This window comes from Bacillus rossius, chromosome 17 (genome assembly GCF_032445375.1).
Source record: "Bacillus rossius redtenbacheri isolate Brsri chromosome 17, Brsri_v3, whole genome shotgun sequence".
Classification (NCBI taxonomy): domain Eukaryota; kingdom Metazoa; phylum Arthropoda; class Insecta; order Phasmatodea; family Bacillidae; genus Bacillus; species Bacillus rossius.
The window spans coordinates 1351747-1368778 of record NC_086344.1 but is presented as its reverse complement, the minus strand read 5'-3'; the positions used below and the strand labels follow the sequence as shown (position 1 = coordinate 1368778).

The window sequence follows — 17032 nt, the reverse complement described above, 5'->3', positions numbered from 1 at the left end:
CCCTAGATCAATCATGTTATTTATCGTGACCCTAGATCATTCAGTCAACGTGACCCTATAACATTTGGTCACCGTGATCTTAGATCATTCGGTCATGACCCTAGATGAGAAAATCACCGTGACCTTTGATCAGTCAGTCACTGTGACCTTAGATCAATCAGACACCGAATATAACTGAAGTTTGCCGCTCGCTCTTACAACTTCGCTTACGGAACAAAATAGAACACCGTTCTGTAAGAATTAAACTACATGTCATTATTTTATAGCACTATAATGGTCGCTGATCTAACCAAACCAAACTTTTTAGGTTACTTAGGATCGCCTAGGCATGCGAAAACATATTCTTTCAGGAAATAAAAATTACAAGGATGATTTTTATGGAACAAACCTTACGTAAAAATTCAAATTATACATTTAAAACATCTAAATGAAGATTAAAAAAATGTTTGAAGTTGCGGAGATGGCGGTTTAATTAGGTAGTCTGACTCAGGGTTTGTGTGTGACCCGTCCAAACTGCAGGGCTGATGTTTGCGGGGTGGGGTTTGGTCGCACAGGGTGTTCCACAAGATGCTGTACCAGGCGCCCAGTCCGCAGAGGAAGAAGGAGTCCGCGCCGAGGGAGAACAAGCTGAGGCTGTTCCTCAAGCGGAGCAGTGAGCCGCTGCTGAACCTGCAGAATGCCGCGCAACAGGTGGGTCTGTCCCGGTTAAGTGGTCTTTGCCGGTTAAGTGGTCTGTCCCGGTTCAGTGGTCTGTCCCGGTTCAGTGGTCTGTCCCGGTTCAGTGGTCTGTCCCGGTTAAGTGGTCTGTCCTGGTTAAGTGGTCTGTCCCGGTTCAGTGGTCTGTCCTGGTTAAGTGTTCTGTCCCGGTTAAGTGTTCTGTCCCGGTTAAGTGTTCTGTCCCGGTTAAGTGGTCTGTCCCGGTTAAGTGTTCTGTCCCGGTTAAGTGGTCTGTCCCGGTTAAGTGTTCTGTCCCGGTTAAGTGGTCTGTCCCGGTTAAGTGGTCTGTCCCGGTTAAGTGGTCTGTCCCGGTTAAGTGTTCTGTCCCGGTTAAGTGGTCTTTCCCGGTTCAGTGGTCTGTCCCGGTTAAGTGGTCTGTCCTGGTTAAGTGGTCTGTCCCGGTTCAGTGGTCTGTCCTGGTTAAGTGTTCTGTCCCGGTTAAGTGGTCTTTCCCGGTTAAGTGGTCTGTCCCGGTTAAGTGTTCTGTCCCGGTTAAGTGGTCTTTCCCGGTTCAGTGGTCTGTCCCGGTTAAGTGGTCTGTCCTGGTTAAGTGGTCTGTCCCGGTTCAGTGGTCTGTCCTGGTTAAGTGTTCTGTCCCGGTTAAGTGGTCTGTCCCGGTTAAGTGTTCTGTCCCGGTTAAGTGTTCTGTCCCGGTTAAGTGTTCTGTCCCGGTTAAGTGGTCTGTCCCGGTTAAGTGTTCTGTCCCGGTTAAGTGTTCTGTCCCGGTTAAGTGTTCTGTCCCGGTTAAGTGGTCTTTCCCGGTTAAGTGTTCTGTCCCGGTTAAGTGTTCTGTCCCGGTTAAGTGTTCTGTCCCGGTTAAGTGGTCTGTCCTGGTTAAGTGTTCTGTCCCGGTTAAGTGGTCTGTCCCGGTTAAGTGTTCTGTCCCGGTTAAGTGGTCTGTCCCGGTTAAGTGTTCTGTCCCGGTTAAGTGTTCTGTCCCGGTTAAGTGGTCTGTCCCGGTTAAGTGTTCTGTCCCGGTTAAGTGTTCTGTCCCGGTTAAGTGGTCTGTCCCGGTTAAGTGTTCTGTCCCGGTTAAGTGTTCTGTCCCGGTTAAGTGGTCTGTCCTGGTTAAGTGTTCTGTCCCGGTTAAGTGGTCTGTCCCGGTTAAGTGTTCTGTCCCGGTTAAGTGTTCTGTCCCGGTTAAGTGTTCTGTCCCGGTTAAGTGTTCTGTCCCGGTTAAGTGTTCTGTCCCGGTTAAGTGGTCTGTCCTGGTTAAGTGTTCTGTCCCGGTTAAGTGTTCTGTCCCGGTTAAGTGGTCTGTCCCGGTTAAGTGGTCTGTCCCGGTTAAGTGTTCTGTCCCGGTTAAGTGTTCTGTCCCGGTTAAGTGGTCTGTCCCGGTTAAGTGTTCTGTCCCGGTTAAGTGTTCTGTCCCGGTTAAGTGTTCTGTCCCGGTTAAGTGTTCTGTCCCGGTTAAGTGTTCTGTCCCGGTTAAGTGGTCTGTCCCGGTTAAGTGTTCTGTCCCGGTTAAGTGGTCTTTCCCGGTTAAGTGTTCTGTCCCGGTTAAGTGTTCTGTCCCGGTTAAGTGTTCTGTCCCGGTTAAGTGGTCTGTCCTGGTTAAGTGTTCTGTCCCGGTTAAGTGGTCTGTCCCGGTTAAGTGTTCTGTCCCGGTTAAGTGTTCTGTCCCGGTTAAGTGGTCTGTCCCGGTTAAGTGTTCTGTCCCGGTTAAGTGTTCTGTCCCGGTTAAGTGGTCTGTCCTGGTTAAGTGTTCTGTCCCGGTTAAGTGGTCTGTCCCGGTTAAGTGTTCTGTCCCGGTTAAGTGTTCTGTCCCGGTTAAGTGTTCTGTCCCGATTAAGTGTTCTGTCCCGGTTAAGTGTTCTGTCCCGGTTAAGTGGTCTGTCCTGGTTAAGTGTTCTGTCCCGGTTAAGTGGTCTGTCCCGGTTAAGTGGTCTGTCCCGGTTAAGTGTTCTGTCCCGGTTAAGTGTTCTGTCCCGGTTAAGTGGTCTGTCCCGGTTAAGTGTTCTGTCCCGGTTAAGTGGTCTTTCCCGGTTCAGTGGTCTGTCCCGGTTAAGTGTTCTGTCCCGGTTAAGTGGTCTGTCCCGGTTAAGTGTTCTGTCCCGGTTAAGTGGTCTTTCCCGGTTAAGTGGTCTGTCCCGGTTAAGTGGTCTTTCCCGGTTAAGTGGTCTGTCCTGGTTAAGTGGTCTGTCACGGTTAAGTGGTCTGTCACGGTTAAGTGGTCTTTGCCGGTTATGGGGTCTTTCCCAGTTAAGTGGTCTGTCCCGGTTAAGTGGTCTTTCCCGGTTCAGTGGTCTGTCCTGGTTAAGTGGTCTGTCACGGTTAAGTGGTCTGTCCCGGTTAAGTGTTCTGTCCCGGTTAAGTGTTCTGTCCCGGTTAAGTGTTCTGTCCCGGTTAAGTGGTCTGTCCCGGTTAAGTGTTCTGTCCCGGTTAAGTGGTCTTTCCCGGTTAAGTGTTCTGTCCCGGTTAAGTGTTCTGTCCCGGTTAAGTGTTCTGTCCCGGTTAAGTGGTCTGTCCTGGTTAATTGTTCTGTCCCGGTTAAGTGGTCTGTCCCGGTTAAGTGTTCTGTCCCGGTTAAGTGGTCTGTCCCGGTTAAGTGTTCTGTCCCGGTTAAGTGTTCTGTCCCGGTTAAGTGGTCTGTCCCGGTTAAGTGTTCTGTCCCGGTTAAGTGTTCTGTCCCGGTTAAGTGGTCTGTCCCGGTTAAGTGTTCTGTCCCGGTATAGTGTTCTGTCCCGGTTAAGTGGTCTGTCCTGGTTAAGTGTTCTGTCCCGGTTAAGTGGTCTGTCCCGGTTAAGTGTTCTGTCCCGGTTAAGTGTTCTGTCCCGGTTAAGTGTTCTGTCCCGGTTAAGTGTTCTGTCCCGGTTAAGTGTTCTGTCCCGGTTAAGTGGTCTGTCCTGGTTAAGTGTTCTGTCCCGGTTATGTGGTCTGTCCCGGTTAAGTGGTCTGTCCCGGTTAAGTGTTCTGTCCCGGTTAAGTGTTCTGTCCCGGTTAAGTGGTCTGACCCGGTTAAGTGTTCTGTCCCGGTTAAGTGGTCTTTCCCGGTTCAGTGGTCTGTCCCGGTTAAGTGTTCTGTCCCGGTTAAGTGGTCTGTCCCGGTTAAGTGTTCTGTCCCGGTTAAGTGGTCTGTCCCGGTTAAGTGTTCTGTCCCGGTTAAGTGGTCTGTCCCGGTTAAGTGTTCTGTCCCGGTTAAGTGTTCTGTCCCGGTTAAGTGTTCTGTCCCGGTTAAGTGTTCTGTCCCGGTTAAGTGTTCTGTCCCGGTTAAGTGGTCTGTCCCGGTTAAGTGTTCTGTCCCGGTTAAGTGGTCTTTCCCGGTTAAGTGTTCTGTCCCGGTTAAGTGTTCTGTCCCGGTTAAGTGTTCTGTCCCGGTTAAGTGGTCTGTCCTGGTTAAGTGTTCTGTCCCGGTTAAGTGGTCTGTCCCGGTTAAGTGTTCTGTCCGGTTAAGTGGTCTGTCCCGGTTAAGTGTTCTGTCCCGGTTAAGTGTTCTGTCCCGGTTAAGTGGTCTGTCCCGGTTAAGTGTTCTGTCCCGGTTAAGTGTTCTGTCCCGGTTAAGTGGTCTGTCCCGGTTAAGTGTTCTGTCCCGGTTAAGTGTTCTGTCCCGGTTAAGTGGTCTGTCCTGGTTAAGTGTTCTGTCCCGGTTAAGTGGTCTGTCCCGGTTAAGTGTTCTGTCCCGGTTAAGTGTTCTGTCCCGGTTAAGTGTTCTGTCCCGGTTAAGTGTTCTGTCCCGGTTAAGTGTTCTGTCCCGGTTAAGTGGTCTGTTCTGGTTAAGTGTTCTGTCCCGGTTAAGTGGTCTGTCCCGGTTAAGTGGTCTGTCCCGGTTAAGTGTTCTGTCCCGGTTAAGTGTTCTGTCCCGGTTAAGTGGTCTGTCCCGGTTAAGTGTTCTGTCCCGGTTAAGTGGTCTTTCCCGGTTCAGTGGTCTGTCCCGGTTAAGTGTTCTGTCCCGGTTAAGTGGTCTGTCCCGGTTAAGTGTTCTGTCCCGGTTAAGTGGTCTTTCCCGGTTAAGTGGTCTGTCCCGGTTAAGTGGTCTTTCCAGGTTATGTGGTCTGTCCTGGTTAAGTGGTCTGTCACGGTTAAGTGGTCTGTCACGGTTAAGTGGTCTTTGCCGGTTATGGGGTCTTTCCCAGTTAAGTGGTCTGTCCCGGTTAAGTGGTCTTTCCCGGTTCAGTGGTCTGTCCTGGTTAAGTGGTCTGTCCCGGTTAAGTGTTCTGTCCCGGTTAAGTGTTCTGTCCCGGTTAAGTGTTCTGTCCCGGTTAAGTGGTCTGTCCCGGTTAAGTGTTCTGTCCCGGTTAAGTGGTCTTTCCCGGTTAAGTGTTCTGTCCCGGTTAAGTGTTCTGTCCCGGTTAAGTGGTCTGTCCTGGTTAAGTGTTCTGTCCCGGTTAAGTGGTCTGTCCCGGTTAAGTGTTCTGTCCCGGTTAAGTGGTCTGTCCCGGTTAAGTGTTCTGTCCCGGTTAAGTGTTCTGTCCCGGTTAAGTGGTCTGTCCCGGTTAAGTGTTCTGTCCCGGTTAAGTGTTCTGTCCCGGTTAAGTGGTCTGTCCTGGTTAAGTGTTCTGTCCCGGTTAAGTGTTCTGTCCCGGTTAAGTGGTCTGTCCTGGTTAAGTGTTCTGTCCCGGTTAAGTGGTCTGTCCCGGTTAAGTGTTCTGTCCCGGTTAAGTGTTCTGTCCCGGTTAAGTGTTCTGTCCCGGTTAAGTGTTCTGTCCCGGTTAAGTGGTCTGTCCTGGTTAAGTGTTCTGTCCCGGTTAAGTGGTCTGTCCCGGTTAAGTGGTCTGTCCCGGTTAAGTGTTCTGTCCCGGTTAAGTGTTCTGTCCCGGTTAAGTGGTCTGTCCCGGTTAAGTGTTCTGTCCCGGTTAAGTGGTCTTTCCCGGTTAAGTGTTCTGTCCCGGTTAAGTGTTCTTTCCCGGTTAAGTGGTCTGTCCCGGTTAAGTGGTCTTTCCCGGTTAAGTAGTCTGTCCTGGTTAAGTGGTCTGTCACGGTTTAGTGGTCTGTCACGGTTAAGTGGTCTTTGCCGGTTATGGGGTCTTTCCCAGTTAAGTGGTCTGTCCCGGTTAAGTGGTCTTTCCCGGTTCAGTGGTCTGTCCTGGTTAAGTGGTCTGTCACGGTTAAGTGGTCTGTCCCGGTTAAGTGTTCTGTCCCGGTTAAGTGTTCTGTCCCGGTTAAGTGTTCTGTCCCGGTTAAGTGTTCTGTCCCGGTTAAGTGTTCTGTCCCGGTTAAGTGGTCTGTCCCGGTTAAGTGTTCTGTCCCGGTTAAGTGGTCTTTCCCGGTTCAGTGGTCTGTCCCGGTTAAGTGGTCTGTCCTGGTTAAGTGGTCTGTCCCGGTTCAGTGGTCTGTCCTGGTTAAGTGTTCTGTCCCGGTTAAGTGGTCTGTCCCGGTTAAGTGTTCTGTCCCGGTTAAGTGGTCTTTCCCGGTTCAGTGGTCTGTCCCGGTTCAGTGGTCTGTCCCGGTTAAGTGGTCTTTCCCGGTTCAGTGGTCTGTCCCGGTTAAGTGGTCTGTCCCGGTTAAGTGGTCTGTCCCGGTTAAGTGGTCTTTGCCGGTTATGGGGTCTTTCCCAGTTAAGTGGTCTGTCCCGGTTAAGTGGTCTTTCCCGGTTCAGTGGTCTGTCCTGGTTAAGTGGTCTGTCACGGTTAAGTGGTCTGTCCCGGTTAAGTGTTCTGTCCCGGTTAAGTGGTCTGTCCCGGTTAAGTGGTCTGTCCCGGTTAAGTGGTCTGTCCCGGTTAAGTGGTCTGTCCCGGTTAAGTGGTCTTTCCCGGTTCAGTGGTCTGTCCTGGTTAAGTGGTCTGTCACGGTTAAGTGGTCTGTCCCGGTTAAGTGTTCTGTCCCGGTTAAGTGGTCTGTTCCGGTTAAGTGGTCTTTCCCGGTTCAGTGGTCTGTCCTGGTTAAGTGGTCTTTCCCGGTTCAGTGGTCTGTCCTGGTTAAGTGGTCTGTCACGGTTAAGTGGTCTGTCCCGGTTAAGTGGTCTGTCCCGGTTAAGTGGTCTGTCCCGGTTAAGTGGTCTGTCCCGGTTAAGTGGTCTTTCCCGGTTCAGTGGTCTGTCCTGGTTAAGTGGTCTGTCACGGTTAAGTGGTCTGTCCCGGTTAAGTGTTCTGTCCCGGTTAAGTGGTCTTTCCCGGTTAAGTGGTCTTTCCCGGTTAAGTGGTCTTTCCCGGTTCAGTGTTCTGTCCCGGTTAAGTATTCTGTGCCAGTTGAGTGGTACATTTCCCTCCTCCCTACCAATCCTTCAAAACAATTTTTTTTCTCATCACCATACGTAAATGTTTTACATCACAGTGTTGAAGAATACCTCCTTCTATTTTCGAGAAAAAAATGTATACGAATTACGGACACTGAGTTATCTTACTATGAACATGAACCCAAAAGAATATTCTTTTTGTACGAACAAAAATATTACAGAAGTGACACTCATCTTTCCTCCACCTTTTTTTTAAAAACATATCATATAGCTCTAAAGTCGAAACACGGTGTAGTTTCTAACGAGATTCAGTTATTGGAAATTACGAGGAAGTCTTCGTTTATTTGATCTAAATTATTCGTTTAAAAGTCCGTATTTATTTACTGTAATCTCTAATAATTCAAGAGGACCACATTTTCCCTTTTGGTGGTTCAACGGTGACTGTTGTCTTAAACGGGGTGGTTTTTTAAATTTATTATGCTTCTTTAAACGCGTGATCTTTTTTTACCACGCTTTTATTAGCTTGACCTGTATGTATGAATGAATGAACTATGTAATAAAATCTTCCCACTATCCGACGTCTGAATATGTTGAAATTTTCCAAACATATAAAGAACCCCTGACAATACAATATTTTGATAACTTAAGACCATAGTGTTTTAAGGAGGAGTGGGGGTCACAAGTTTTCAAAAAAAACTAGTTTATAGGTCGGGGCATGGTGGGAATTCGCCCCGGAGTTGACTGTGTCCCTAGGGGGGAGGGTGTTGAAGAAAAAATTTTAAATTTTAAAAATTTAATGATTTTTTGATTTGGAGTGTTTCCGATCCAAAAGGTCGGGTTGTGATGGAAAATAGTGTGCAGTGTTTGACTTTCTCCCGCTCGGTTTGGGGGGGGGGGGGGGGGAAATGGCCCTAAATTTCGAAAATTTCAAAAATTTATTATTTCCGATTTAGAGTGTTTCCGTGGTCGGGTTATGGTGGAAAATGTGCCCGGGGTTCGTTAATGGCAATATGGGTACTAAATCTGAAATTATCTGACCAATCTTCCGGCGTGATCAAGTGTATGATACAGACATTCCATCAGTCCGTGTTTATTTCGACACAGATGGTGTACATATAACTAAACCAATAGCCAATCAGTTTCCAGCGAAATGCAGCTATGGTACTGCTAAAAGGTGAATGTTGCCATTAATACTGATTTGGGCATCTACCGTGCATAAAATGCAAGGCTGCAATGTAGATTACGCAGTTGCTTGATTGGAATCGCGTCTCTTTGCTGCCGGACAAGCTTATGTAGCTCTTAGTCGCGTAAAGCCACTGGGTGGTCTCGAAGTAGACGAACTTGATTGCTCTAAGATAGCAAGAAAATTCCCATGTAATGTTGACGCATTAGCTGAAATGACTAGATTACGTAAACACTAATGACTAATTTTAAGTTCATTGTAACACATAAATACTTTAATCACTCATATTTAGTATTTTTAATTTGTTTCAATTACTCAAATTCTATAATTTTTATTTTATTTTGAGGCTAAAAAGAATAAAATAAACTTATAGTTTAAAGGAACAAAAAACTTTTTTTACCGTTGAATTAACTAAAAATTAAAAAAATAAAATTTAAATTTCAGTTTTTGTCCAACTGCCAAAATATGCGCCAAAACTCTGTACAACTAAAAGCGTGGGGTGCTCTCTTCTTTCATTTTCGTAATGACTATATCATAACATTAGTGATAGAAAATTTAAGACATGATATCCAGCCACCCCTGGGCGTAAATCCCTGGAGGGGAGGGGGTGGGGGACCCCTGTAACTAAGAAGTCCCTCGCTTAGGGGGCCAGCCTGCACTTGCAAAAAGCGCGACTGTGAAACGTGGTTGATGTCGAAACTATGCCTTATGGAAAAACTTTCTGTATATTTTAAAGTTTCCTTCTTGTTGCACGCGTGCAGGACAAAACATGGGCAGTATGAAACACACAGGACTTGCATCCAGATATGATGACGTGTCGGTTAACCCCACGTGCAAATATCTCGCGGCCTCCCCCCCCCCTCAACCCAGGGTGTCCAAAGTTAGTACTTTCGTACTAGATCTAGTACTTTTTATAAATTTTTTTAGTGGTCTAGAACATTTACGCTCAGATATAGTACTTTTTTTCTTTCTTTTCTTCAATATAATAATATTACAGTAACTCCCATATGTTTTATTATTGAGCGTATTTTTTAAAAAAAAACTATGTAATGTATGTGTGTGTGGTGTTTGGTAGCCTATTTAAGTTCGAACATTGCAATGCCATAATAACTTCCTATATTGTTAAAGCCATAGTAAATTATAAATTAGTACTTTTTTTTTTCAAATCTAGTACTTTTTTCTCTCCTAATTTGGTACGAAATATTTTTTCCTTGTGGACACCCTGCCCCCACCCCCCTGTAAATTTCAGTGGTCCCCCGTGCGAATCCTTTATATCTGCGCTTCTGAAGCACCCCATTACTAATTTTAAATTGTTTATTATTATTTAGTTCACATATTTATTTCCGTATTGACTATAACCTAAAATAAGTGATAGAAAATGTATAACATATTATATTGTTTTTACTGTCAGAAAATTTAAGACAAATTAAATTAAGCGCCACACGTTTTTAGTTATACAGTGCTGAGGTGCATTATTTGGCTATTGCACAAAAAACGTAAGTTGAAATTTTATTTATGATTTTTAATAGATTATTATAAGTGTAAAACGATAAATATATTTAAAATTTTTGCAAAAGTGTCTTGAGTTATTTAAGAATCTTAAAAGCTTATTTAATATTTCGAATGAAAGGTTTAAAAAGTTTCAAGTAATAGTGTGGTATATAGTTTTTAATTTACCATGTCTATGTGGCTTTTGTCAAAAACATATTAATTTAAAATATAACATACACTTGTAACTAAAAACTGTACTTTCCAAGAAAAAGCCTACAGACCTTAGTTTTTTTATTGGTTGTGGTAAAATAAAATTAAAATATTTTACTTTAAAGGCTACATACAGAATGTTAGTTCATAAACCCGTAACATGCGACATTTTGTTATAATTTCATGATATAATTTTTAGTGTTAGCAAAAAATTCAAGTTTTTCAAAACCTTTAAATGTAACTTAAAGAGTTGAAAAAAATTTAAAACAATCAACATCACTTATTTTATAGATTAAATTTAAGCCATCGGTAAAGATACCAAATTATAGATGCAAAATAATTTAGAAAACTATTTTATCGAGCGTACCGTTAATTAATGAAGTAAAATTCGTGGGTCTGATCGTGTTTACCACGGGATGCCATATAAATGTATGGGAAGTCTACCAGTGACCTTGTGGTTCGGGGACCACAGTGATTTACTAAGTCCCGTAGCCTTAGCGATTAAGTTACCCAGCCTTCACCTTATGCCTTTACCTTGTGTCTTAACGTATAACTTTACCTAATATTTACCTTCGCTCTATCTATCTCCCTTTATATATATATCTGCTATCATGGCTGAGAGATTATAGTCTGTCATGTCACTTGTTTCAGATTTTACCGTTCTCAAATGTAGTATAAGTAGTACTCATTTTCAAACTGGCTTTTAAAAAATAATAATAATGTACATGATTGTTTGTTTACGAACAGTAACAACCACATTACGTTTTAAAATAATATTTTTAAAAATAACAGTGACAGAAATATACGTAGACAATTGATACTTACTATTTAAAAAAAAAATACGTTACGTAACACATAATACTAAATCGCTTGCTTTGTAGCAGGTTCATTTGAATTTGATATTTCAGGTAGGATTAAGAAAGGTAAAATGTTTTTTGTAAGTGGTAAACGAGAGTGGAAAAAGCAGTGGACCACGAAGTTTTATCGGAGTGCTCCTGTTTCCCCCCACGAAATGCATTCCTTGAGCATTCCATTTCGTTCATCTCCTACAACCATAATCGTTTAGTTTTTGGCTACATCAACCACTTTATATTATTGCATTTACATGATCTTAATTTTTATTCAGGATGAAAGTTACGGTTTTTCTACTATTGAAGTATTTCATTTTGTGTTCCGGTGTTTTGTAGCCCTTTCAAATTGCATGTGACCAAAACATAATACTTAGCTTAGTGATAACACAAATGTTTTGGCTCTTGAATACTCACAGATACTTTTGTGGTGACTCCAAAAGTACTGTTTTTCCTTCACCATTTTTACTTATTTCCTTCTCGGCCGAATTGGTTTTAAGTTACCTCATTGCACAATTGAAATTTAAAACTTAGGACATGTCTCTCGTGACTATTTTCCTCAATTTTTTGTGTGAGTATTCTATAGTCTCATATTGTGTAGCCAAATCAATGTGTCTTTTTATTGTTATCCCTTGAACATCGTTGTAGATAATGAAACAAAAGATATCGAAAAAGATTTATTATAGAATTATTTGAATTTATATTTTTTTTATCACAGAAGTCAAATATACTATATGTATTTTTTAAATTATGAAAAAACTCATAATTTTGCATGGTTTTCATTTAACTAGACAATAAAGTCTACGGCTTACTGTGAGATTATTTTCCAGCCAAAAAAAAAAAAGACGAAAAAGGGTATGAGCATAAAATCTAAATTTTGTTTGATTTATAAAATAAAATAAAAATATTATTAATCTTCGTTAGTTTGTACATTTCGCTCTAAAACCACCTTGAACTTGAACACATAGAAAACCTTTAAAAGACGATCTCACATGCGACTGGGAATTTTTTTTTCATTTATTCGTTATTTATTTATTTTAATGGCTATTTCGATACCACCCTAGCATTTTTGTTCTGCCACAAATTTTTCAAACCGATTTTCACTTTGCTTTATTCAGAAGGTGTAAAAAGTCGCGAAGTTCTTTGTAATTATTATCATTTGTGTGAATACTTACATTAATGATATTACACTAACATAAGTTAAGATCAGTCAATAATATTTGTGGCTGAACAATTTCAAGGAAGGTCACAATTTTTAAATAGCCTTTAAAAAAGTAATAAAACAAAAAAAAATCAGCATTGCATGCGAACATGAGCTCTCAGTTTCAAGTGTCATCAGGTAAGCTTGAGAGACTTCTAACATTCGTAGAAAATAACTTTTTTTTTCATGACGTTATTTAGCGTGTGTCTACTTTAGTGACCTGACCAGTCTTCGACTTATTAAATTATATAAACTATGCATTAATTAAGTTTGAATTTTAATATTTAATTTTATTTCTTAGCTTAGTAATGAGTAAATAGGTTATTTTAAAGTTGCAGTTAGTGTTATTATAAAATCGTTAGTGTTTAATTTTAGGTCGGAATGTGAAAAAAAAACAGAATATAAATTTCATCTGGTCATTGAGAGCAGTGATTAAATTAGTAATAGTTATGAATTTTAGAGAAATGATTGTATGAATATTGTTAGTGGGATTTTAACATGTAGAAAGTATTCTTAGTTTAGGCTTTAGCATAAGAAATTACAGGTAGGCTCTATATATTTTTTCCTTGTTTAAGGTTTTTTTAATTTTTAATAGAATTGCTTTGATTTTAATCCTAAACCTAAATAACAGAACATTAGATCGTCATCCCAGCAAAATTTGTAATTATTTGAAAAATGTTTAAAAACATGGTGGTTCTGAACAACGGGAAAACAAATGTATGCCAAGGTCCGTGTCATGAACTTGTCTGAAATTTGACGGATCGAAATGTACCATTGGTAGCAAATTCATAACTGTAACTTGTAAGTCATCATATGATGTTTGTTTACGAACACTTGCAAACACATAATTTTCTTTTTGCAAACACGAAATAATGGTTGCAGAATGATGCGTAGAAAATTGTATCAATTATTGGAACAAGTTTCATGACACAGGCAATTGTACAAAATTTTAGAACTCTAAAGATGCGGAACAAACATTTAATATTTATCCTGTCCATGTTTTTTTTTTGTTTGTAATTTTCCAATTCCAAATTTTATGAAAATATATATTTTTTCCAATTACTTCAAGTGAGTAACCACTGCGCAGTTTGCCAGGTGAAAACTTTAAAAATCAAAATATGTCGGACGTTTAACCAATATAGTTCCCACCAAAGGTTTCAGACCATTAATTAAATATAATAATACGTTGAACTAAATTAATGGTATGAATTACTTATAAACCGCAATGATAATGTTGAAATATAAAGTGAATGGCATGTAATTTTTAGTGAGATAAGTTTTCAAAAAGGATAAATAGTAAGTGAATATTATTTATCTCGTAACTGCTATTCGTTTACACAAATTCCTATACTTTGTAAGATTTTTAAAACAATTTAACAGTATTCTGGCAACAGGTATTTTTATACTAAATAAAGTTTTTTTTCTAAATATTATGTTAAAAGGACTCTTGCAACGATGCTGGCCAGCCAGTCCATGATTCAACCTGCAAGGGGGGGATCCATTACCGATACATGCCTAATTCAATTAGCAGCAGTACCTCGCTACGCCCTGTCCCTTACCCAGCGCTATCCTATTGAGCCAGGAGAATTCTCTGCAACTGCCGAGGGTTCGGCACGTTTTTCAGAGGTCCTTTCTGTGGCGTAACTAGGACGCCATTGTTCTTGGAGCTTCGAATGTTAAGTTCTGAGATTCTGATTACGTGACACTTTGGAGGGCTAAGAGACCTTCACGAGGCAGGACACGGCAGGTTTACAAAGAGAGAGACTCGGCTGGATGACAGTGAAGTGTGGAGGGTGAGTGAGACTTGGGGAGCGATAGTGGGCGGCGAGCGGTGGAACTTGTGTGAATCGGGGAGTGAAGCATCGGAGTGTTGTATGCGCGGCGGACGAGCGAGTAGCGCGAGGCAGTGTGCTGGAACAGAGGTGCGCGGTTAGATACTAGCAGTATAGAGTGCAACTGTCGACCCGATTTTTAAACTTGAAATGTTTTAAGTATTTTAATCCCGGGATAACTTAAAACTACCGACATAATTAGAAGTTTAACGTTTTATTCATCGTGAGACTCGACGTTTCCTGAAAAAAATTAATTATAAATAGTTTTTCAGATAGGTAGGATTTTCATGAATTACAAACCTTGCGTCTACACCCCTGTTATATTTCGGCTGATGCATATTTTTATGAGATGTTCACCACACCCTGTGTTAATTAAGATATAATTTTAAAAAACCATACTTTTTTGTTTAACGGTGTGTCTACCGTTGGTGTTAACTGTGAAATCTTTTGTGAAACTCATTTCTTCTTATGTTCCTTTCCTGTGTAGCAAATATGCTGCTGTATAAATTACATGTTTTGTCAACCTTGAAATTCAACTTTGGCTTTTAACCATGTTATAAGAGAATCCAACAGTAAATAAAGTAAGATTTGATTTAGTTTTCCGAGAAAGAAAGCTCTTAGAAAGTTAAAACCATTTTTTTTTCTAGTGTTCAATTCAGCAGTATGCATAAAAGACTTTTAACATTGAAGAAATGTTTACAAACCTTGTACATATACATGCTGTATTACTACTGTCAGTATCAATTTTATATTCTTAAATAAACCTTTAAAATAAAGCTACATTTTTTAATAAATATTTTTATTGAAGATTTTTTGAACTCTCCTTATAAAGGCACCATGCCAAAAAATAACTTTGAAGGTTTTATGTAAAAATGTTCACCAAAAAGAAATAAATAATAGCAACCTTATGGTAAGCTAAGATAGGTAGCTTTGGCTGAAAATTTTTTTCATATAATATATAATATTTTTAAGCTTTGATACTGATGGATAGAAAATATAGTGTTGATTTAAATATGACAATATAAATAACATAAAAACTAACATTTAAAAACTGTAAAATACTTTTTTATCTCTTTCAATTTATAACTAAACCCGGAATGTTCACTGCATAAAGTAAGCCTTGCAGATACTAAGATAATTCACAGATATACTATTTGTTATAAATAAACGATTTGTCTCACCTAAGTGGAAAATAAAATTATGTTACAAGTTTACAAAAAAAAATATTTTAATAACTAGTTGTACCCTAATTTTTTTCAATAATTCACAATGTAAATATGTATATTTTTATAACATTTATTTTGGAACATGCAACATGTATTTCGCAATTCCATATATAATTTGCTTGGCTTTCTGATCCAAGGAGTTAGTTTTATGTAATCCACAGAAATAGCTAATGCCAAAAATGTATACAGTGAAGGATAAAATGTTTTTTTCTTGCACATAAAAAAACCTGTTGGATTCTCTGCGTTGTCTGCCTCTGTTCTCTATGTGTCTGTGTGCGCCAGCTGCTCCTATGTTGGTTGTTGTTTTTCTGTGCAGCGAGGTGGGTTTACCCAACAGTTGGCCCCCATCCAAGAGGTAACACCCGATCGAAGACGCTTTTTTATTCTTTTGGCCACCTCTTCTTACACTAGATTTTTTTTAATGGATCAGAACTATTTCATTTAAAATAACAGATATTTGTGAATTTGTACATTTACATGAAAACATCTGTATCGCTACTAAAAATAGTGTTCGCAGTAATACTGGGTTCGGATTCTTACCAGGGCATTTATGCTTTTTGGTGACCCAGTACCTCCAGTAAAGTTATTGGCAACCGTTCCCTGACTATCTTGCCAGCATTAACTGCACACATTTATTTGGATATTAAAAACAAAATTGAAGTCCCATTATTTAACAATCCTTTTACTTTTCAATGGTTTAGAATAATTATACTTAAATGAAACATGAGTTAAAATTTAAGATAATGCGCCGCCAATTTTTGTAAGAAATACTCACTTTCATCTCAAAAAAATTAATTCATATATGCAAAAAAATATCCATAGTAATGTATTGTACAAATTTAAAATATCTTACTTGTAGTAATACACACTATTTCTTGAAAACTGGTTTCCAAACGAATCTTTTGTGAAAGTACAGAACACATTTTTTTTTCTTCTGTGTAGCTCTTGCTTTGCTTGGAGAAGCCTTAGATGTACATCAAGTTCTGTCCCTGCCCGAACACGCCCGAATATTCACCTTCGGCCAACCTCGGGATTTGTTTTATTTTTGCGCAGGAAAAATGAATTCAAATATCAAAATTGGTCGGTTCGGTTAGCTACATTAAAACACTTTAAAACACTATGGACGGTTAGTTAGGTTAGTATAGCTACATTAAAATAAACAGAGAAATATAAAATATATATATATATAAATGAACCCGAGGTTGGCCGGAGGTGAATATTCGGGCGTGTTCGGGCAGGGACAGAACTTGATGTACATCTTAGGCTTCCTCTTTGCTTGTGCCTGTCTGCTTCTTCTCTGCCGCCAGCTGTGATCTGCCCTCTGATTAGTTGCCTGGTGCCCGGTCTTGCGAACCATATAAGGGGAACGTCTTTTCCTTTCAGATTTACAGTCCAAACCTGAAGGAATACAGACAACTCTTTATGGGCACATAATTATTTTTAAGACTGGATTTTTATTTTTATTTTTTTGTAAACCAGGGTTCCTGGTATCATGATAGAAAGGTAACTTGAAATTTTTAGGAAAATTTTGAATTTCCGGAAAAATAGGGGGATAGTAGCCACAACTTTCGTAAGGTCAGGGAATTCAAAGGAAATAGTTCGACAAATACTCAGGCTGTATTTTATTATTTTTTGGCACGCGAAACTTAATTATGTATGTGACAGTGACTCTGAGTTTAGTTTAAGAAATATCTCGTTATTAAAAGGTTATGGTAATTTTGATACAATAATAACAGAGTTAGGTATCACTTCATTACAAGTTCCGAAATACTTTTTGACTAATTGTAAGACAGTTTTGGGAAGCACCGCAAATATTTGTCTGTGAAATTACGGCATATTTTTGGTCAGTATAATTTTAAGAAGATGCCTGGAAGAGTCATAGAAAAGTCGAAAAATTAGGTATGTAATTTTTTCTGGATACCTTGGTAATTTCTGCTTAAAAGTTGTGTTTTATAGGAGTTGTCGCAAATAAATGTGATATATTTTCTACATCTGCTAAGGAAAACGTAAAATAAATAGGAATTACATATATCATGTGTGCTTGGTTGACTTTTTTTATACACTTGTATATGTGTGTAATTTTCATTGCATGTTAATATACTTTTATAAAAAAAATTTTTTTGCAATTTTACTTTCTGAAAGGAAAAAATATTGAAGTTTAAATGTATAAGCGGATGTTGAAATCACCTAAACTAAAATATACTAATATCTA

General features: G+C 40.0%; 1 protein-coding gene across 5 annotated transcripts in view; it reads left to right on the top strand.

The window, feature by feature from the left end:
* The window catches only part of LOC134540747 (serine-enriched protein), a 98345-nt gene that overhangs the window by 45508 nt on the left and 35805 nt on the right, over positions 1–17032 (top strand). For all 5 annotated transcript variants that reach the window (XM_063383647.1, XM_063383644.1, XM_063383645.1 and 2 more), the window contains exon 3: positions 555–690. In XM_063383647.1, coding sequence (XP_063239717.1) covers positions 555–690 — 136 coding nt within the window. The remainder of the gene's footprint in view (positions 1–554; positions 691–17032) is intronic.